Source organism: Lithobates pipiens, unplaced genomic scaffold (assembly GCF_037356315.1).
Source record: "Lithobates pipiens isolate NorthernLeopardFrog02 unplaced genomic scaffold, aLitPip1_a1.2 Scaffold_35, whole genome shotgun sequence".
Lineage (NCBI taxonomy): Eukaryota > Metazoa > Chordata > Amphibia > Anura > Ranidae > Lithobates > Lithobates pipiens.
This window is the reverse complement of record NW_027507811.1, coordinates 5,334,343-5,356,290: the sequence shown is the minus strand read 5'-3', so window position 1 is coordinate 5,356,290 and position 21,948 is coordinate 5,334,343. Positions and strand designations below refer to the sequence as shown.

General features: G+C 48.2%; 3 protein-coding genes across 3 annotated transcripts in view; 2 read left to right on the top strand and 1 right to left on the bottom strand.

The window, feature by feature from the left end:
* The window catches only part of LOC143955908 (uncharacterized), an 865,587-nt gene that overhangs the window by 341,641 nt on the left and 501,998 nt on the right, over window positions 1–21,948 (bottom strand). The gene's annotated exons all lie outside the window — the stretch shown is intronic.
* LOC143955575 (uncharacterized) overlaps window positions 1–21,948 on the top strand; it is a 150,014-nt gene that overhangs the window by 22,297 nt on the left and 105,769 nt on the right. The gene's annotated exons all lie outside the window — the stretch shown is intronic.
* Window positions 1–21,948, top strand: part of LOC143955355 (uncharacterized) — a 42,496-nt gene that overhangs the window by 15,692 nt on the left and 4,856 nt on the right. Inside the window, exon 2 of the mRNA XM_077465420.1 lies at window positions 1,325–4,117. Within this exon, the coding sequence (XP_077321546.1) occupies window positions 1,325–4,117 (2,793 nt within the window). The remainder of the gene's footprint in view (window positions 1–1,324; window positions 4,118–21,948) is intronic.

The following is a 21,948-nucleotide window of genomic DNA, read 5'->3' as shown; positions in this document are numbered from 1 at the left end:
AGAACCGTGATAGAGACTGAGCACTGACACTAGCACCGTGATAGAGAGCACTGACACCAGCACCGTGATAGAGAGCACTGACACCAGCACCATGATAGAGAGCACTGACACCAGCACCATGATAGAGAGCACTGACACCAGCACCGAGATAGAGACTGAGCACTGACACCAGCACCGTGAGAGCACTGGCACCAGCACCGTGATAGAGAGCACTGACACCTGCACCGTGAGAGCACTGACACCAGCACCGAGATAGAGAGCACTGACACTAGCACCGAGATAGAGAGCACTGACACTAGCACCAAGATAGAGAGCACTGACACCAGCACCGAGATAGAGACTGAGCACTGACCAGCACCGTGATAGAGAGCACTGACACCAGCACCGAGATAGAGAGCACTGACACCAGCACCGAGATAGAGAGCACTTCTGCAATTTGCCACTTTGGCTCAAGCCTGTTGCTCCTGCCCTACCCCCACCACCCCTGCGGAAGGGCCTGCCTCTTTCTCTGCCTGTCATTTTTTAAATGACCCTGTGACAAAAGTCTAGAGAAGTGCAGTATGTATGTGGAAGAAGGTATATAACACCCCGCTTCAATCTGTCGTTTTTGGGGGGCCACTGGTCTATCACACCAGTTATAATACTTTTTTTTAATTGCGTTTGTCACTCTTTGTAGTATCGCTGCAGAACCGCTCAGCAGTCACAATGCTGCACAGTGGAAATGCACTATACTATGCTTTCTATATGTGCAAGTATTTTATACGTGTCTATTACACCCCTATATGCTGCACACAAATAGTACACCTATACCAGTCCTTAAAAGGACTTTTGTGGACCTAATAGTAATAGCTAGTGATTAGACTGACTGTCCCTGCTCCACACAGTGTTCTGTCCCTACACTGACAAAAGACAATGTAAAATGGCCGCCAGATCAGGTCTATTTATAAGTTAGGGGGAATGTCCAATTGTCCATGTGCTGAAATGTATCAATTGGCTGTCCTGTACCCCATGATGGATGTGTCATCATAGGTCAAAGTTCTTCACAATGTAAACGAATATGTCCGCTGCGAACAGTGGCAGAAGTCTCAGCCGGTTTGGCAAATCGTGAACGAGCAAATATCGCCGCGAACCGTCCGCCGGGCGAGCCGCAAGGCCATATCTAGTGGGGACACTCGTCCTATAATCCCCTCATCACTGTCACTCCTATAGAAGACAGTTCTCGTTGTTTCCTCCCTCTCTGACTAAGGTCCATGAATAAAGAAATGATCTGGTAGGAGATCAGAGGACCCATTTACTAGTTACCTTGAGGGGGGAATTGTAAGATCCTCAGAGACAAAGCTGCCTGATGTGGGCGGAGTCCTGGTTTAGGGGAACCAATCAGCTCATGTCTAGTACTAATCTTTGTATTTCTATTTTAGTAGATGGACGGGAGATGAGGAAAACCTCAGAGGATTGTCTCACTTTGTCTCCAGACTGTGAAGTAGAAGATGAGGACATCACACAGTATAGTCCAGGAGAAAACCCGACTACCTCAAATGTCCATCCGGCACCACACAGTGTAGATGGACCATCGTATTCCTCTTATCCCGAGGAACCTCGGACTGTGCGGGACGGTGCCGGACCATCGTATTCCTCTTATCCCGAGGAACCTCAGACTGTGCGGGACGGTGCCGGACCATCGTATTCCTCTTATCCCGAGGAACCTCAGACTGTGCGGGACGGTGCCGGACCATCGTATTCCTCTTATCCCGAGGAACCTCAGACTGTGCGGGACGGTGCCGGACCATCGTATTCCTCTTATCCCGAGGAACCTCAGACTGTGCGGGACGGTGCCGGACCATCGTATTCCTCTTATCCCGAGGAACCTCAGACTGTGCGGGATGGTGCCGGACCATCGTATTCCTCTTATCCTGAGGAACCTCAGACTGTGCGGGACGGTGCCGGATCATCGTATTCCTCTTATCCTGAGGAACCTCAGACTGTGCGGGACGGTGCCGGATCATCGTATTCCTCTTATCCCGAGGAACCTCAGACTGTGTGGGACGGTGCCGGACCATCGTATTCCTCTTATCCCGAGGAACCTCAGACTGTGCGGGATGGTGCCGGACCATCGTATTCCTCTTATCCCGAGGAACCTCAGACTGTGCGGGACGGTGCCGGATCATCGTATTCCTCTTATCCCGAGGAACCTCAGACTGTGTGGGACGGTGCCGGACCATCGTATTCCTCTTATCCCGAGGAACCTCAGACTGTGCGGGATGGTGCCAGACCATCGTATTCCTCTTATCCTGAGGAACCTCAGACTGTGCGGGACGGTGCCGGACCATCGTATTCCTCTTATCCCGAGGAACCTCAGACTGTGGGGGATGGTGCCGGACCATCGTATTCCTCTTATCCCGAGGAACCTCAGACTGTGCGGGACGGTGCCAGACCATCGTATTCCTCTTATCCTGAGGAACCTCAGACTGTGCGGGACGGTGCCGGACCATCGTATTCCTCTTATCCTGAGGAACCTCAGACTGTGCGGGACGGTGCCGGATCATCGTATTCCTCTTATCCCGAGGAACCTCAGACTGTGCGGGACGGTGCCGGACCATCGTATTCCTCTTATCCTGAGGAACCTCAGACTGTGCGGGACGGTGCCGGACCATCGTATTCCTCTTATCCCGAGGAACCTCAGACTGTGCGGGACGGTGCCGGACCATCGTATTCCTCTTATCCTGAGGAACCTCAGACTGTGCGGGACGGTGCCGGACCATCGTATTCCTCTTATCCCGAGGAACCTCAGACTGTGCGGGACGGTGCCGGACCATCGTATTCCTCTTATCCTGAGGAACCTCAGACTGTGGGGGACGGTGCCGGACCATCGTATTCCTCTTATCCTGAGGAACCTCAGACTGTGCGGGACAGTGCCGGACCATCGTATTCCTCTTATCCTGAGGAACCTCAGACTGTGCGGGACGGTGCCGGACCATCGTATTCCTCTTATCCTGAGGAACCTCAGACTGTGAGGGACGGGGCCGGACCATCGTATTCCTCTTATCCTGAGGAACCTCAGACTGTGAGGGACGGGGCCGCCCTTCCAACAGATGAGAAGTTTCCCTGTACTAAGTGTGGGAAATGTTTCCGTTCTAAATTCAAACTTAATGTACATAAAAGATCTCACACAGGGGAGACGTATTCCTGTCCTGAGTGCGGGAAATGTTTTTCAGGGAAGTCCAGTCTTTCCACACATCAGAGATCTCACACGGGCGAAAAGCCATATTCCTGTCCTGAGTGCGGAAAATGTTTTTCACATAAGTGCAGCCTTTCCTATCATCAGAGATCTCACACGGGGGAAAAGCCATATTCCTGTCCTGAGTGTGGAAAATGTTTTTCACATAAGTCCGCTCTTTCCACGCATCAGAGATCTCACACGGGGGAAAATCCGTATTCCTGTCCTGAGTGCGGGAAATGTTTTACAGAAAAGTTCCATCTTTCCAGACATCAGAGATCTCACACGGGGGAAAAGCCATATTGCTGTACTGAGTGCGGGAAATGTTTTTCACTTAAGACTGATCTTTCCTATCATCAGAGATTGCACACGGGGGAAAAGCTGTATTCCTGTTCTGAGTGTGGGAAATGTTTTTTAAAGAAGTCTGCTCTTTCCACACATCAGAGATCTCACACGGGGGAAAAGCCGTATTCCTGTCCTGAGTGCGGGAAATGTTTTTCAGTGAAGTCCGCTGTTTCCAGCCATCAGAGATCTCACACGGGGGAAAAGCCGTATTCCTGTCCTGAGTGCGGGAAATGTTTTTCGCTTAAGTCTAGTTTTACCACACATCAGAAATTGCACACAGGGGAGAAGCCGTATTCCTGTCCTGAGTGCGGGAAATGTTTTTCACAGAAACCCAATCTTGCTGCACATCTGAGATCTCACACGAGGGAGAAGCCGTATTCCTGTCCTGAGTGCGGGAAATGTTTTTCACATAAGTGCAGTCTTTCCAATCATCAGAAATTGCATACGGGGGAAAAGCCGTATTCCTGTCCTGAGTGCGGGAAATGTTTTTCACAGAAGTCCAATCTTTCCAAACATCAGAGATTGCACACGAGGGAGAAGCCACTTTCCTGTCCTGAGTGAGGGAAATGTTCCTCACTGAAGTCCTGTCTTCCTGTACATCAGGGGGTCCCACACAACCCTTGAGGTGTATTAGTGAGTGTGGGAAATGTCTTGTATATGAATGTTGCTGAACATGTGGGGAAGAAGCACCCCCTGATATACACCTCAGATATACTCCATGGCTGATCTTCATCATGGAAGAAACAGTTGATAAGGAGATCAGAGATCACCAAAGACATGGATGAAGTGTTGTACCGTGTCGGCCATTGATAGCAGGAGAAAAATAAAAATGGAGTCATTAACTCTCATTGGCTGAGTACATTTTGTGGGGGAAGATTTCACAAACACTTACAGGTCTGTTTCTATAAAACCTTTGTAGAATGAATGTGTAAAGGAAATGTGTGAGTTGTGTATAGAATTGTATTGTATTTTGTATGTATTGCACACGGCACTAATAATGTTTTAATGACATGTTTTGTATTCTTTCCAGTCCTGATTAGAATTAGCCTGCCTATGTTACGCCCCTTGTATTAGAATTAGCCTGCCTATGTTACGCCCCTTGTATTAGAATTATCCTGCCTATGTTACGCCCCTTGTATTAGAATTAGCCTGCCTATGTTACGCCCCTTGTATTAGAATTAGCCTGCCTATGTTACACCCCTTGTATTAGAATTAGCCTGCCTATGTTACGCCCCTTGTATTAGAATTAGCCTGCCTATGTTACGCCCCTTGTATTAGAATTAGCCCGCCTATGTTACGCCCCTTGTATTAGAATTAGCCTGCCTGTGTTACGCCCCTTGTATTAGAATTAGCCCGCCTATGTTACGCCCCTTGTATTAGAATTAGCCTGCCTATGTTACGCCCCTTGTATTAGAATTAGCCTGCCTGTGTTACGCCCCTTGTATTAGAATTAGCCCGCCTATGTTACGCCCCTTGTATTAGAATTAGCCTGCCTATGTTACGCCCCTTGTATTAGAATTAGCCTGCCTATGTTACGCCCCTTGTATTAGAATTAGCCTGCCTATGTTACGCCCCTTGTATTAGAATTAGCCTGCCTATGTTACCCCCCTTGTATTAGAATTAGCCTGCCTATGTTACGCCCCTTGTATTAGAATCAGCCTGCCTATGTTACGCCCCTTGTATTAGAATTAGCCTGCCTATGTTACGCCCCTTGTATTAGAATCAGCCTGCCTATGTTACGCCCCTTGTATTAGAATTAGCCCGCCTATGTTACGCCCCTTGTATTAGAATTAGCCTGCCTATGTTACGCCCCTTGTATTAGAATTAGCCCGCCTATGTTACGCCCCTTGTATTAGAATTAGCCTGCCTATGTTACGCCCCTTGTATTAGAATTAGCCTGCCTATGTTACCCCCCTTGTATTAGAATTAGCCTGCCTATGTTACGCCCCTTGTATTAGAATGAGCCTGCCTATGTTACGCCCCTTGTATTAGAATTAGCCTGCCTATGTTACCCCCCTTGTATTAGAATTAGCCTGCCTATGTTACGCCCCCTTGTATTAGAATTAGCCTGCCTATGTTACGCCCCTTGTATTAGAATTAGTCTGCCTATGTTACGCCCCTTGTTACCATAAAAGTACAATTGTAATATTAATGTGACAGCTACGTAATCATGTGTATAAAAACCTGTCATAATAAAACAGAAGAGTTATTTGGGAAGATGCGGAGCGTATCTTTTGTGTCTGTTCCCTACTGCAGTAGTTATTTATTTGGAACCGCTAATCAATATGAGGAGAGGAGTGGCCTATCAATAAAATTCCAGAACAAAATGTGACGCGCATCCCCCCAGCCGTGATCACTATTGGTCATATTTTATTTCAGTGATTTCCTATGATCATTGGCTCCGTCTAGTGGCAATAATGTGGCACTGCAGTATTAATACCGCATTATTGCCCCATAATTGAGATGACGGTCATAGGAAATTGCTGTGATAATGAAAATACGGGCAGAATTTGGCACAGCTGGGCGAATGCTCGTCACATTAAAGGACATAAGATAATGAAACCAGCAATAACATACCAACCATTAATGTAATACAGAGAAAACTGCATTTGGCTATTATATGGTACTAAGTATCATAGGCATTAGCTCCATCTAGTGGCCGAATGCAACATTTTCCATTTTAAATCGGAGGAAAACATTCAAACAGCATAGCCAGGGCCATCTTTAATATTGATTGGACCCTGGGCAAAACTTTTCTTGCCCCCCCCATGCAGTTTTGCTCTCCACCTGCTCTGAGACATACAATAAATAGCAGCTAGACTCAAAATCCGTTTACTGAATCAGATCGGGCGGCTATTGTGATTGGTTGCCAGAGGGTACAGTGTATCATTACCGCTCACGGACTGGTTGCTAGAGGTTACAGCACACATTACCGGCTTACTGATTAGTTGCTAGAGGTTAGAGCACATGATTTATGCTTGTTGATTGGTTGCTAAAGATTACTGTGGATATGACCTCAGGGAGGCATGATATACATATCAATGCTGCCGGCCGCCGCTATTTACATATGAATGCTGGTAATTTACATGTAAACACAGGGTCTGCAGGTGAGTCATCTGTACACAACAATAGGGCAGAGCTGGGCAGCATTAATAGCAGCACTTCACACTGAGATATCGGGACGCAGCACAGGACTAAAACCTCAAGGGATGAGGGAATTTAAACCAGGATAGTCGGCAAGTATGAGGCAGCTGATTTGGGTCCCACGACAATGACAGGGCCCAGGGCAGCTGCCCGTTTTGCCCTGCCTTAAAAACGGCCCTGAGTATAGCAAAGGGCCTAATCACATTCATGTTTTACCCCAATTCACAGAGAAGATTAGTACGCTTTCACTGGGCTCTGCCTTTTTTTTTTCAACCTTTGCGACCACGCTTTTACTGAAAGATGGCTGCACATTGCTGGGAAGGCATTAAAGGATGACCGCCGATTACCGCGCCCCGCACATGCCTACTGCAGCGTGCAGGCGGCACGCTCAGTGATCGGTGTGTCCTTGGGACACAGCTGGACACAGATTGGGGTAAAGAGCCAAGGACAGCAGCTCTTTACCACGTGATCAGCTGTGTCCAATCACAGCGTAATCAGGATTTGCTGCCTATCGGAAGTCCTCTCCTTATGCTGACAGCGCCTCACCGGAGGAGAGACGATAATCAGCACCCAGGGGGGACATCGGCACTGATTATCAGTGCAGCCCCAACAGTGCCCACAAGTGCTGCCTATCAGTGCCACCTCATCAGTGAAGGAGAACATTTTTACTTATTTACAAAATTTTATAACAAAAACTTTTTTTTTTTTTTTTTTTTTATGGACTTTTTCATTTATTTAGCAAAAAAAATTAATATTGTCATTCAAAGTGCGAAAGAGCTGAAAATTTACCTGGGCAGGAAGGGGGTAAAATTGCCCGATAGGTAAGAGGGTTATATAGACCCTTAAATATCAGAAGACTTTATATAAAGATGGGAAGTACGTAGCAACTCAATGAATGAATAGACCTCCCAGCAATGTTATTCCCAGGCTGCAGCTAGGGGGAGCTCTAATGTTTAGAGTGTGACCACAGGACAGAGATCCCATCTTGCCCTCAGCAATGACATGGATTGGGTACTGTACCCAACAACTTTTCTATTATCTTCTTCAGGGATATGAATCACCGCCCTGAAATCAGAGAATTCTACCACAATATAACACTCTCTATATATCAAACATATATCTATACGTATATATATATATATATATATATATATATATATATATATATTCACAAACATTGATAAGTATGACAAATCTCCTGCAGAGCTCCAGTACTTCCACCAAGGAAAAAAATAATCCTCCTATGCGTCTTCCTTGCTTAAGTATAAGGGGGGCAAATGTCACCTCTCCTCATACCCCCCCCCCCCCCCCCAGACCTCCTCTCTATTTCTCAATCCCCTCCTGGACCTCCTCTCTCCTTTTCGGACCACACCAGACTTACTCTATCCTCCTCCCCTCCTCCTCAGATAATCTCCTTTGTGATGGAGGGGAACAATTTGCCATATTCGCCCTGGGCGGTGGATGACCTTGTCCCAACACTGGGTGCCAGAGGCTGCTTGGACTGAGACCACATCTCATAGGGTTCAGATACCGGCCATTCCCCGGTCCTCAGCAAGAATCTCATCTGTAGGCTAAAAGAAGAGCGCCCTCCTGCACTGTGCGGGGTTCCTGAGATTGCACTGGATGCCAATAACTGTGCCGTTGTGCAGGGCAACCGGATGCCACAAAGAGACTCATGGTCCTCAGCTGTGAGGGTCTAAGACTGTTCAGATAGATACCTCATGGTCCCCGGCTCTGAGGGTCTAAGACTGTTCAGATAGATACCTCACGGTCCCCGGCTGTGAGGGTCTAAGCCCACGTACACACGGTCGGAGATTTTGCCAACCAAATCCGTCGGATTTTGTCCGTCGGATCTTGTCCGAAACTGTTGCATACACACGGTCGGACAAAGTTGGCGAAAAATCCGATCCTTCAGAACGTGATGACGTAATTTCGTTACGATGGCACTATATTCAGGCTAGTAGCCAATAGCTTTGATGTAGGAATTTGAATGTGAGCATGCGTGGCACTTGGTCCGATGAAAATGCTCTACACATGATCGGATTACGTCCGACCGGCTCAGTTGGTCGGGAAACATGTTGGAAAATTGGGTCGGACGGAGATTCGGACGGAATCAGTCCGATGCATACCACACACAGTTGGATTATCTGACGACACCGTCCGATAAGACTCATTCTGACAGATTCTCCGACCGTGTGTACAAGGGCTAAGACTGTTCAGATAGATACCTCACGGTCCCCGGCTGTGAGGGTCTAAGACTGTTCAGATAGATACCTCACGGTCCCCGGCTGTGAGGGTCTAAGACTGTTCAGATAGATACCTCATGGTCCTCAGCTGTGAGGGTCTAAGACTGTTCAGATAGATACCTCGTGGTCCTCAGCTGTGAGGGTCTAAGACTGTTCAGATAGATACCTCACGGTCCTCGGCTGTGAGGGTCTAAGACTGTTCAGATAGATACCTCACGGTCCTCAGCTGTGAGGGTCTAAGACTGTTCAGATAGATACCTCACGGTCCTCAGCTGTGAGGGTCTAAGACTGTTCAGATAGATACCTCATGGTCCTCAGCTGTGAGGGTTGCTAGCAGTTTTAGAGTATCCCAAACCCCGAGTTCTACAAGCAATTCATTACAAATAGACAATCCCCGAGAATGTTTATTGGAGTCGGAGTGAATGGACTGGTGCTTGGGTGACTGGTGGTCTCTGTACTGTATGAGAAAAAGAGGGGATTTTTAGGACTTTGAATGAGGCCACCTCCACAATGTCAACAACCTCATTTAAAGTCCCACCTTTCCTGCTTCATTTATCTGTACTGTATGAGAAACAACCAGATATCATCAGTGGCTCCTGCGGGGGGAGCACTACACATCTATAAGGATATACAGTATATACACACAGCACAAGGCCGTGTTCACACTACAAGTCGTTTTTCTCAGGGGCTGCAGTTCCTCTGAGCTCCACAAGGTGGTGATCTCACTTCTACCCAGACAGGAAGTCTCTATGGAAGACAGGAAGTGATGTCAGGTACAGGCAGGAAGCTCCTTGTGATACGAGGTAGAGGTGACGTGGCTGAAATTGGCAGCAGAGAAGGTAATAAGATCTTATTTTCTATTCTTTATCCCCCGTCATGTCCGTCCTCTTCCTCCATAGTCACTGTGATGTCTTTTATCTCCAGCAGATGATGATACACACATATATTATTATTATTATACAGGATTTATATATTATTATTATACAGGATTTATATAGAGCCAACAGTTTGCAGAACATGAGGGCAGACAGTACAGTTACAATACAATATAATTCAGGAGGAATCAGAGGGCCCCGATCCTTAGAGCTTACAATCTAAGAGGGAGGGTCAAGTGATACAAAAGGCAATAACTATGGGGGATGGGCTGATGGAGAAAATAAAAGTCCAGTTAGGTGGGGGAGGGATAGGCTTCTCTGAAGAAAAAAGTTTTCAGGGATCGGCTAAAATTGGAAAGAGTAGGAGATCATCGGACGGATTGGGGTAGGGACCTCCATAGGATGGGAGAAGCTCTGGAAAAGTCCTGGAGATGAGCATTGGAGGAGGTGATGAGGGAGCTACAGAGCAGAAGGTCTTGGGAGAAATGTGAAGAGAACAATTAGGTTGGTATTGTGAGACGAGATTAGAGATGTAGCTGGGGACCGAGTTATGGATGACTTTGGTGATGTTGTTGCTATATAGAATTTTGTTTGTTGAATGAGTGGAAGCCAGTGGAGGGATTGGCAGAGAGGAGTGGAGGACACTGAATGGAGACCAGTGGAGGGATTGGCAGAGAGGGGTGGAGGACACTGAATGGAGGCCAGTGGAGGGATTGGCAGAGAGGGGTGGAGGACACTGAATGGAGGCCAGTGGAGGGATTGGCAGAGAGGGGTGGAGGACACTGAATGGAGACCAGTGGAGGGATTGGTAGAGAGGGGTGGAGGACACTGAATGGAGGTCAGTGGAGGGATTGGTAGAGAGGGGTGGAGGACACTGAATGGAGGTCAGTGGAGGGATTGGCAGAGAGAGGTGGAGGACACTGAATGGAGGCCAGTGGAGGGATTGGCAGAGAGGGGTGGAGGACACTGAATGGAGACCAGTGGAGGGATTGGCAGAGAGGGGTGGAGGACACTGAATGGAGACCAGTGGAGGGATTGGCAGAGAGGGGTGGAGGACACTGAATGGAGACCAGTGGGGGGATTGGTAGAGAGGGGTGGAGGACACTGAATGGAGGCCAGTGGAGGGATTGGTAGAGAGGGGTGGAGGACACTGAATGGAGACCAGTGGAGGGATTGGCAGAGAGGGGTGGAGGACACTGAATGGAAGACAGTGGTGGGATTGGCAGAGAGGGGTGGAGGGCACTGAATGGAGGCCAATGGAAGGATTGGCAGAGGGGGTAGTAGACATTGAACGGTTGATAAGGTGGACAAATCTGACAGCAGCATTTATGATGTACTGACGGGGAGGAGCTTATTTTAAGGTAATCCAAGGAGGAGGGAGTTGCAGTAGTCAAGGCCAGAGTTGACCAGGGAATGGATTAACAGCTTTGTGGTGTCATTGGTTAGGAAGGAGCGTATTTTGGAGATGTTGAGGAGGTTGAGGCGGCAAGCTTTGGACAGTGATTGGATGTGAGGCCGGAGATTTCAGAGTCCAGGATTACATCTAGCTCCCTGGCATGGGGAGACGGGTTGATGGTTGCCCCATCCATCTTGACAGATAAGTCGGGGGAAGGGGCACATGGGGGAGGAAATATTATGAGCTCATCTTTGGATAGATTGAGTTGGAGGAAGTGGTGTGACATCCAGACTGATATGTCTGTCAGTAAATTAGTGATGCGGTGAGGAGACTGATGGAGTTGAGGGGTAGAGAGATAGATTCGGGTGTAATCAGTGTAGAAATGGTATTGGAAGTCATGGAGGCTATCAGCTGACCCAGGGAGGAGGTGTAGAGGAGAATAGGAGAGGCCCAAGAACAGGCACAGAAGTCATCAAGAAAGGTTGATTCCGGTCCAGGCCAATAGTACAGCATTTCTTAACCACTTGCCGCCCGCCCTATAACAAATAGACGGTGACAAAGTGGTTGCATAATCCTGACCGGACGTCATATGACGTGATCAGGATTATGAGCCATTGCGCGCCCCCGGGGGCGCGCATCACGGCGATCGTTGTTGCGGGGTGTCAGTCTGACACCCGGCAACTACGATCTCAGTAAAGAGTCTCCGACGGAGACTCTTTACCACATGATCAGCTGTGTCCAATCACGGCTGATCACAGTGTAAATAGGAAGAGCCGGTGATCGGCTTTCCCTCACTCGCGTCTGTCAGACGCGAGTAGAGGAGAGCCGATCGGCTGCTCCTCTGACAGGGGGGGTCTGTGCTGATCGATTATCAGCACAGCTCCCCCGAGGATGCCCACACTGGACCACCAGGGACGCCACCAGACCACCAGGGATGCCCAGGACAAGGTATGCCACCCTAGACCACCAGGGATTCCAATCAGTGGCACAATGGATGCCAATCAGTGCCCATAATGGATGCCAATCAGTGCCCACAATGGGCATCACTGATTGGCATGCATTATTGATTGGCACTGATTGGCATCCATTAGTACAATATATTATAATACAATGCCGCCTATCAGTTCCCATTTGTGCCACCTATCAGTGCCCATCCATGCCACCTATCAGTGCCCATCCATGCCCACCTGTGCCGCCTACCCATGCCCACCTGTGCCGCCTACCCATGCCCACCTGTGCCGACTAACCCATGCCCACCTGTGCCACCTATCCATGCCCATCCATGCCAATCCGTGCCAGCTATCAATGCCAATTTGTGCCACCTATCAGTGTCGTCCATCAGTGCCACCCATCAGTGCCGCCTATCAGTGCCATATATCGGTGTCCATCAATGCCACCTCATCAGTGCCACTTCATTGGTGCCACCTCATCGGTGCCCATCAGTGCCACCTTATCATTGCCCATCAGTGTAACCCCATCAGTGCCCATCAGTGAAGGAGAAAACTTACTTATTTGCAAAGTTTTGAAACTGAAACAAAAAAAAAACATTTTTTTTTTCAAAATTTTCGGTATTTTTTTATTTGTTTAGCAAAAAATAAAAACCGCAGAGGTGATCAAATACCACCAATAGAAAGCTCTATTTGTGGGAAAAAAATGATAAAAATTTCATTTGGGTACAGTGTAGCATGACCGCGCAATTGTCAAGCTCAAAATTGGTCTGGGCAGGAAGGTGTTTAAGTGCCTGGTATTGAAGTGGTTAAAGAAACTGGAGAAAATAGATAAATACAATGTGCCTCAAATAAGAAAGTGACAGAGAGGGAGGTGGGTGAAGTACCTGAAAGATGTTATGTGGGGCCAGAAGGATTCCCACTCCACCTCCCTTCTGCCCACTGGGTCTGGGGGAGTGAGTCCAGAGAAGGCCATCATGGGAGAGGGAAGCAGGAGAAGCAGTGTCGGATTCATGAAGTCAGGTTTCAGTAACAGCAAGTAGTTAGTGATAAAGAGGTCATGGACAGAAGTGAGTTTGTTACAGACAGAGCAGGCGTTCCAAAGGGCACAAGAGAAGAGGAGGCTGGTTTGAGGATTTGCAGATGCTGCCAGAGGGCATGGGGGGATGGGAGATTTGGGCACAGTTAAATGATGGAGGTCCAGGGTTTGGGGTTTAATCTCCAGAGGTTAGGAGAAGCAGAAGGGTGGGGGAGGTAATATGGGAGTGTGATTTATATGAAGGGACATGCCTCAGAGTCCTGGAGGTTTTATTGGGTTTAGAATTATCAGGAGTTGGTGATGCAGGAATAGGGAGAGGACAGAAGTGAGGGGGATATATACAGGCTGTGGGGTGGAGAAGAGGGGTGAGGAAAAGAGAGATTAAGGAGAGAGGAGACAACTGTCAGAAGGATTGGTAGAAAGCACATGTTATAGAGAGGAAGGAGAGCTGAGAGGAGAATATGATTGAAGGGAATGTAGATTGTCTAGAGGTGATTTCTTAACCCCTTCATGTCTGTCAAAGTGTGACGTTCAATCCCCCACACGGGCCTGTGAGATTAGCCCATTGAGACAATGACACAAAACAACAAAGTCTCTCCGAGCAAATCTAATCTTTTATTCTTTGGTGTGAATATTTAAAGGGGGCTTTCAGAAAGTACCGCCCTTTGAACGTGTCATACAGATTATCCAATCATATACAAGTACAGCCTACAATAAAAGTGAAACTAGCGATTCCTCAAAATCATGTGCTTTCCAAGAAACGAAACAACTGAAAGAAGATAACAGTAACAGGAGAAACGAAACTAGAGTAGCAAAACTTGAGCATACATTTTGTGAGGTGGATGTTAGAGAGAGACACAAAATGGAAACCAAATTTCTTAAAGAATGAAAGCGGTTAAGCTAAATATCCCTTCAATGATGTGTCCTGGCAAAGCCCAAGGGCAATGTTCACCTTTCAGTTCAGGAGAGGAGGGACGCACCCGGGAGAAATGATTCTGTGCACAGAAACTTCACACAGCGCCCCCCACAGCTCCTCCTCCCAATGTCCCTCCAATCAGAGTTAGAGAATCCTATGACATCACACTGACCTCACAGCTCCTCCTCCTAACATCCCTCTATCCGACTCTCTTTTTCTGATGCTCTTAGGATGTGGGCCGGCCCCTGACCTCCTCACTTTCAAAGTAGGGCTGTTGGACCTCCATTGTATGTAATATCAGAAACCTCAACATGAAGTGGGGTTTAAATAAAGAGACCTGACCAGTGAGGTGAGGAGGATTCTGGGAATGTCATTTGATTTTTACTATTTGTCTTCAGATCTAGAGTTTTCCTCCTGTGAAGTCTGGAGATCACATGACCATCACATTGCCTCCACCTCCCTCCCTGATAGAATAGAGAAATACAAAGAAGATTCTAGAAGTCACCAGAGAGATCATCGAGCTGCTGACAGGAGAGGTGAGCGGAGCCGGGAAGGACGTCATGATGGCCAATCAGCCGCCCCTCACATCACCGGGTAAGAGGAGACTTTATTGTAAAGGAGAGAGCAGTACGGAGGCTCCACCCATCCCCCATCATCTGATAAACACATAGAAACAATGTATTCAGTCAGTGTGTGTGTTTCCTACAGATGGATCCAGTAATGGGAACCCACCAGAGAGATGTCCCCGTCCTCTGTATTCCCGGGATTCCACACAGGAAGGTCACACCATCCCCCACCATCATCAGGTAGATGAGGAACAATCACTGATAGTATCATTAGGATCTGTACATTATCTGTATTGTTTTTTTTTTTTTTTTTTTTTTATCAAATAGGTTTTTATTGAATATTAAAGTGTTACAAGCCATGCAGAGACAAAGAGTATAATAGTACAATAAGGCTGAACCCTCGGCCAAACATGGTCCACTTGGGACAATTATACAGAAGATCAATTCAGTGCTAATATCTTAGCACATATCTTATGTTTGGAAAAACAAAAACAAAAAAGAGTAAAAGCTAAACAAGGAAAAAGAAAAGAAACAAAACAAAAAGGATCAGCAATCCTTCAGAACACACATCACACGTGGATCATATGATCAAAAATATCCCCCCGACTATCAAATACGAAACCATGCCAATCTCTGCTTTACTCATGTTCAATCGTTGGGTAAAGAAAGAATAAAAACACTTTTTATTACCCCCCCCCCCCCGAGCATGGGGCCGGTTACCTGTGTTCTATCCCTGTAGCAATCTGTATTTTATTAGTTGATGAGGTGCTAGTCCTGGTACATCAAGCCAATTCTGCCACATTGTATAGAATTTGTGTGGTGCATTCCTATGCTGGTAAGTCAGCTTTTCTCTGATTAGCATATTGTTCACTTGATCAATCCACTGCTGCCGAGTGGGGACCCTGTGCGTAATCCACAATCCTGCTATTAGTTTCCTAGCTACATAGAGTAAACGGATTATCGCTGTGTGGGCGGTTGGCGTCAGCAACTCTTCGTCCAGGGCGCCCCAACAGGCAGACCGTGGGATTTCTTGGAATGGTGACCGAAAACACGTGAGAGATAGTCTCAAGGATCCCATTCCAGTAACGTACCAGTTTTGGGCACTTCCAGAACATATGCTGAAGGTCGCCATGGTCCCTCATGCACTTAGGACATAAGGGTGTGTCACGGATACCCCAGCTATGCAACTTGGCAGGTGTTCTGTAAGCCCCAGGCATGTACTGGCCATCGGGACTACCGGGAGATTCCCAGTGGGCCGATGGCTCAGTGGGCCAGTCAGGTGCAGTCCTGTAGCCGCTCCTCTCTGACAGTGAGTGATCACGATTTCACTCCTGTCAGGAGGAGAAGTTTCTGTCATATGCTGGAGAGAGCATTAGGCGTTATGCTCCCTCCAGCCTGCAGGGGGAGATAGACGGCCGGCAGACTTTCCTTCCTCTCTCCCCTTATCACTTGTTACTCATCACATGACTGGAGAGAGAAAGAAGAGAAGCTGCCTTCAGAACTGTGAGTACTTATGGGAGGGGGACACTTATGTAAGGGGGCTGGTAATGAGACTGATGTAAGTGGGCTGTTGATGGGACTCTGATGTAAGTGGGCTGCTGATGGGACTCTGATGTAAGGGGGCTGCTGATGGGACTCTGATGTAAGGGGGCTGTTGATGGGACTCTGATGTAAGGGGGCTGTTGATGGGACTCTGATGTAAAGGGGCTGCTGATGGGACACTCTGATGTAAGGGGGCTGTTGATGGGACTCTGATGTAAAGGGGCTGCTGATGGGACACTCTGATGTAAGGGGGCTGCTGATGGGACTCTGATGTAAGGGGGCTGCTGATGGGACACCTAAAATGTAAGTGGGCCGGTCTGGATGAAGTCCAGGGCCAAATTTCTGTCCCAGTCCAGCCCTGGTAAGCCCTATGTAATAAATAGAGGTGTGACAATTTGTGGGAGGCTGAGACCGAAACCAAGGGGGGCGGAGGCCAGGCAAAGATTCCATGTCTCCACATCCATCGGTCCCAGATCCGCCTCCCATTTCCGCCGACACGGTAGACCGGCCGAGTCTTGTATTGCATTAAGGAGAATGTCATACCCTCTAGAAATCATACCCTTTTTTTTCTTTCTCCATTAGGATCCCCTGCACCACGGTATGGTCCGTTAGGCGAAGTGGCACACACCGAGATTGCAGTTGTATCGCATGTCGTAGTTGCAAATACTTGAAAAAGTCTCTGCGTGGCCTGCCAAATTCGGCCTGCAGTTCCATAAAGGACTTCAGCACCTGTCCACTGTGTAATTGTGGAAGGTATCGAAGACCTCTCTCTCTCTCTCCAGGAGCCAAAGCCCCTGAGTTTGAAAAGTTCACCATAGTTAGCATTCCTCCAGATAGGGGTGAGCTTTAGAAAACCACGTATCTGTAGCAACCGCTTAACGTGTGACCACAGGGTATTTAACAAGGTGATGGTTGGGGAGCCCCTGTCCATGTGTGTGTATCCTGCCTCCAGATTAGATAATGCTATGTCTGGATCATCAGAGGTGCCAAGCATCCTGCGCACTGGGTCCAGGGGATCATCCAATCCCCAGCCACCCAGTTGCTGTAGCTGTAGGGGTGATGGAGGAAATACACAAATATCTGTACCAGAACACCACGGTGGAGTCATCCAGATACAGAAACCCCCCAGAGAGATGTCCCCGTCCTCTGTATTCCCGGGATTCCACACAGGAAGGTCACACCATCCCCCACCATCATCAGGTAGATGAGGAACAATCACTGATAGTATCATTAGGATCTGTACATTATCTGCATTGTTACCATTGATGTCATTTTTATTATATATTCAGAGTGGAAACCTGAGAGATCCTAAAGTTGAGGTTAAAGAAGAGATAAAAGAGGAGGATGATGAGGATGGGGTGATGGAGGAAGAACACAAAGATCTGTACCAGGACACCATGGAGGAGTCATCCAGCTACAGGAACCCACCAGAGAGATGTCCCCGTCCTCTGTATTCCCGGGATTCCACACAGGAAGGTCACACCATCCCCCACCATCATCAGGTAGATGAGGGACAATTATTGGTAGTTCTGATTTATACACAGCATGATTGTTACAATGAATGTTTTATTATATATTCAGAGTGGAAACCTCGGGGATGATAATATTGATGTTAAAGAAGAGTATAAAGAGGAGGATGAGGAGTATGGAGTGATGGAGGAGTTTTCAGAAGAACACAAGGATATGATGGAGCCACCAAATACCAGGAACCCCCCAGAGAGATGTCCCCGTCCTCTGTATTCCCGGGATTCCACACAGGAAGGTCACACCATCCCCCACTGGTACAAGGTTGGTGGGATGGAGGTTATATAACAGACTCATGGAGACGATGTGTGGATTTTCTATGTGATGTCACAATAATAAATCTTCTATCTTACAGATGATATTTTCTCTCTCATTTTCTTGGTTTAGAGTGGAGATCCAATGGATATAGAATTTGAGGTGAAATCAGAAGAAGAAGAGAGGTATGTGAGGGATGATCAGCAGTCTATGGAGGAGGATGGAATAACGGGGACATTTATAGAGGAGGACACTCCTACAGAGATCAGCACAGGTGGGTCATTAACACTAAATACATTCCTCCACCCATACTGCTCACTGATTGGTCCAGAGTAGGGCGGGGGCTGGGTGATATCAGCCTGTAATCCCCTGGTCACTTTCCTGAGCTGTGTTCCCCGTCCTGTATTCCTGGATTTCTCTCCGATAATCTTCCTTCTCTGTGCTGCCGACACAATTTATGGATCTAGACTGGATTTATGGAGATTCTGGGGATCAGCCGGCAGCAAAAGTTTGATTTTCACCATAGGCGTTGCTCAGACCTAGACACTTGGGGTATGTACCTTGAGTCTTTTGCCCCATGCCGGGTCCAGCAAGATCTCTGGCAAGGTAATTCTCCCGGGGTTACTTGCTCTGTTATTAGCTGGCTGTGCCGGGTGGAGGGATATGTCTGTATAGTCTCAGACCCAAGTCACTGAGTGCAGTCTCAGGAGATGGGAATGAGCCGAACAACCCCCGGTGATATGGCACTGATGACAGATGGCACTATGTGGCACTGATGACACGTGGCACTGATGACAGATGGCACTTATACGTGGCACTGGGAACAGATGGCACTGACAGGTGGCACTTTACAGGCATACTATAGACACCCCCCCCCGGGCACGATATTTAAAGGAATATTTCACTTTTACTTTTTCACTTTAAGCATCAGTAACCACTAGGCGTCCGCGCTATAGCCAAAAAGACGGCTGCAGCGCGGACGCCAATTGCCGGGAGGACGTCCTCCTGTTTACTTCCGCAATGCGCGCTGCCGCGAGCGCGCATCGGGGAAGTTCTGTGCTGGCCGTGTCCCTTGGACACAGCCAGTCACAGATGGCTGTAAATGGCCAATCACAGCGGCCGTTTACAACGCAATCGGCGTGTCCAATGAGAGATGATCTCATATGTAAACATATGAGATCATCTCTCATCGCCGGCTCTCCCTCCTCACAGGGAGACAGCGTGTGAGGAGGGAGAGATGAACCGCTACAGCGGCTAGTGAAAAAAAAATGATGGGAAGGAGGAGGCACATCTCTACCAAGGCAGGATGCCCTCCCGGGGCCAGCTTAAGGGCAGCCAACCGACTGCATCACACCGCAGATCTCCGTATGTGCAGGGTGCTGCTGAGTCCGCACGTTTTCCAAAAGTTATTTGGTTTCGGTTTCTTTGAGACATGTGCAGCAGATCGCATCGTCGATGTCTGAAGCGTATCAAGCGTGGCCAAAACATCAACTGCTTGGGCACCACATGCTTGACCAGACATATGTCGAACTACCATGCAGTCTGTTGGCAAGAGTACTTAAAAGACCCACACCAAAGAACAAAGCGGAAACCTCTCCTTGCTCCTCATCAGCTGGGATCTTCAACCCCACTAGACCTTCAGTTTTCTCAGAAACCTGCGCTGAGAGGAATGAATGTGTAGAATTAGGTGTGCCAACTTGCGGGCAATCTGCTATCACCACACTACCGTCTGATAGTAGCAGGCAAATTTCCCTACCCCAGTTGCTAAACCAGCGAAAGAAATTAGGTCCCAGCCATCCACATACCCAGTGGCTGAATGCCAGCTTGGCTACATTTCTAGCACTCCAACTGCTGCCTTTTCAGCTGGTAGACTCGGCCCCCTTCCGTGAGTTTGTGGAATGTCCAGTACCTCAGTGGCAGGTTCCCAAACGCCACTTTTTTTTCACGGGACAGGGTGCAGTATTGATGGAGCTTGTTCCGCACGACGCCTCCAAAACGCTAGTAGCGGTGATTCTGACACACCTCTCTCCTCCACCCCCTCCTCTTCTTCTTCCTCCATGGCCTCTTCCTCTATAAATTTGTCCTCAGAACCAGCGGTGCTCCATAGGCATTCAAGGGGCTAGGCTAGCACTCGGGCAAAAAGATGCCATGCGGTGCTTGAGCAGGTGTGCTTAGGGGACAGGAGCAACACTGGGGCAGAGATCTGTCCGCTCTGAAGGGGCAGGCTCAGAGGTGGTTGATGCCACGCCAGCTTCAGGCAGGAATGGTGGTTTGCGACAATGGCACCAACCTCCTCTCCGCCCTCCGACAGGGACACTTCACCCATGTTCCCTGTTTGGCTCACATCCTTAATTTGGTGGTGCAGCGGTTCTTGTGCAGATACCTGGGCTTACAGAATCTGGAAAGTCTGTGTGCATTTCATATAATGTCATATAATGCCAGTGCTCGGCTGGCTGACCTCCAAAGGGAATACAACCTGCCCAAGAACCGCCTAATCTGAGACATGCCCACTAGGTGGAATTTAATGTTGGCCATGCTGCAGCAGCTGCACATGCAGCAGAGGGCCATCAATGAGTATCTGTGCGAGTATGGCACCAGGCCAGGGTCAGGGGAGCTTGGCTTTTTTTTCGCCACGCCAGTGGGGCATGATCAAGGATGCATGCACTTTCCTGTCACCATTTGAGGAGGCCACGAGCATGGTGAGCAGTGACAGTGCATGCATCAGTGATACTATCCCTCTTGTCTACCTGTTGGAGCACACGCTGCATGGAATAATGGACAGGGCACTTGAGGCAGAACAGAGGGAGGAACAGGAGGACTTCCTTACCTCTCAAGGCCCCCTTTATCCAAACAGTGTTCCTGCATCCCCGTCAATCACACAGAAAGAGGAGGAGGATCATGTCAGCATGGAGGTGGGGCCTAGCACTCGGCATCAGCAGCAGTCTTCATGGGATCGTTTACAGTCCCCAGAAACCCGTGGACTTGTACGTGGCTGAGACGAGGTGGCTGTAAATCAGGTCGTCCTTAGTGACTCAGGACCGAATGCCTCAGCAAACCTATGCTGCATGGCCTCCCTGATCCTGCAAAGCCTGCGAAAGGACCCTCAGATTTGTGGTATCAAGGAGAGGGATCAGTAAGGTTGTGGAACTTATCCAGCCATTGCAGGGGCAGCAGAGGATGAAACATCTTCGGGAGGCCTTGCAGAAAGGTCTGTGCAACGCGTTTCCAGAGCCTGGGAGGTCACAAATTCCTTGTCCTGGACAACGTGTTGCTAAGGCTTCGGTCAGTCACAGAAGGAGCGGTGGAGAAGGTGGCAGTCTGACCGATGCGTTCAGACAATTTTTTAGTCCGCAGCCCCAAGGTATGATCGGTTCCAGCAACCATCGCCAGCGTCTGATTTACATGGTGCAGGAATACCTAGGGGCAAGGTCAGACTTGGAGACCTTTCCCACCGAAAATGCTCTGGCTTACTGGGTCTTGAGGATGGATCACTGGCCAGAGCTTGCACAGTATGCAATTGAGCTACTGGCCTGTCCTGCATCCAGCGTTCTTTCGGAACGCACCTTCAGTGCTGCTGGAGGCTTTGTAACCGATCACAGACACTCTAGTTGAGCGCAAGAACGAGCCCTGCTGGGAAATATTACAGCAAAAATTGTAATTATATATGTATAATTACTGACTGTGTGTGTGTGTGTGTATATATATATATATATATATATATATATATATATATATATATATATATATATATATACACACAGTCAGTCTCGTGTATATATATCCACATATACTTCAGGCAGGCAGGTGATTCAGTTAGCTGCAGTGTATGTAATATACATAATATACATACATTATATATATATAAAATACACTGCAGCTAACTGAATCACCTGCCTGAAGTATATGTGGATATATAATGTGTATATATATATATATATA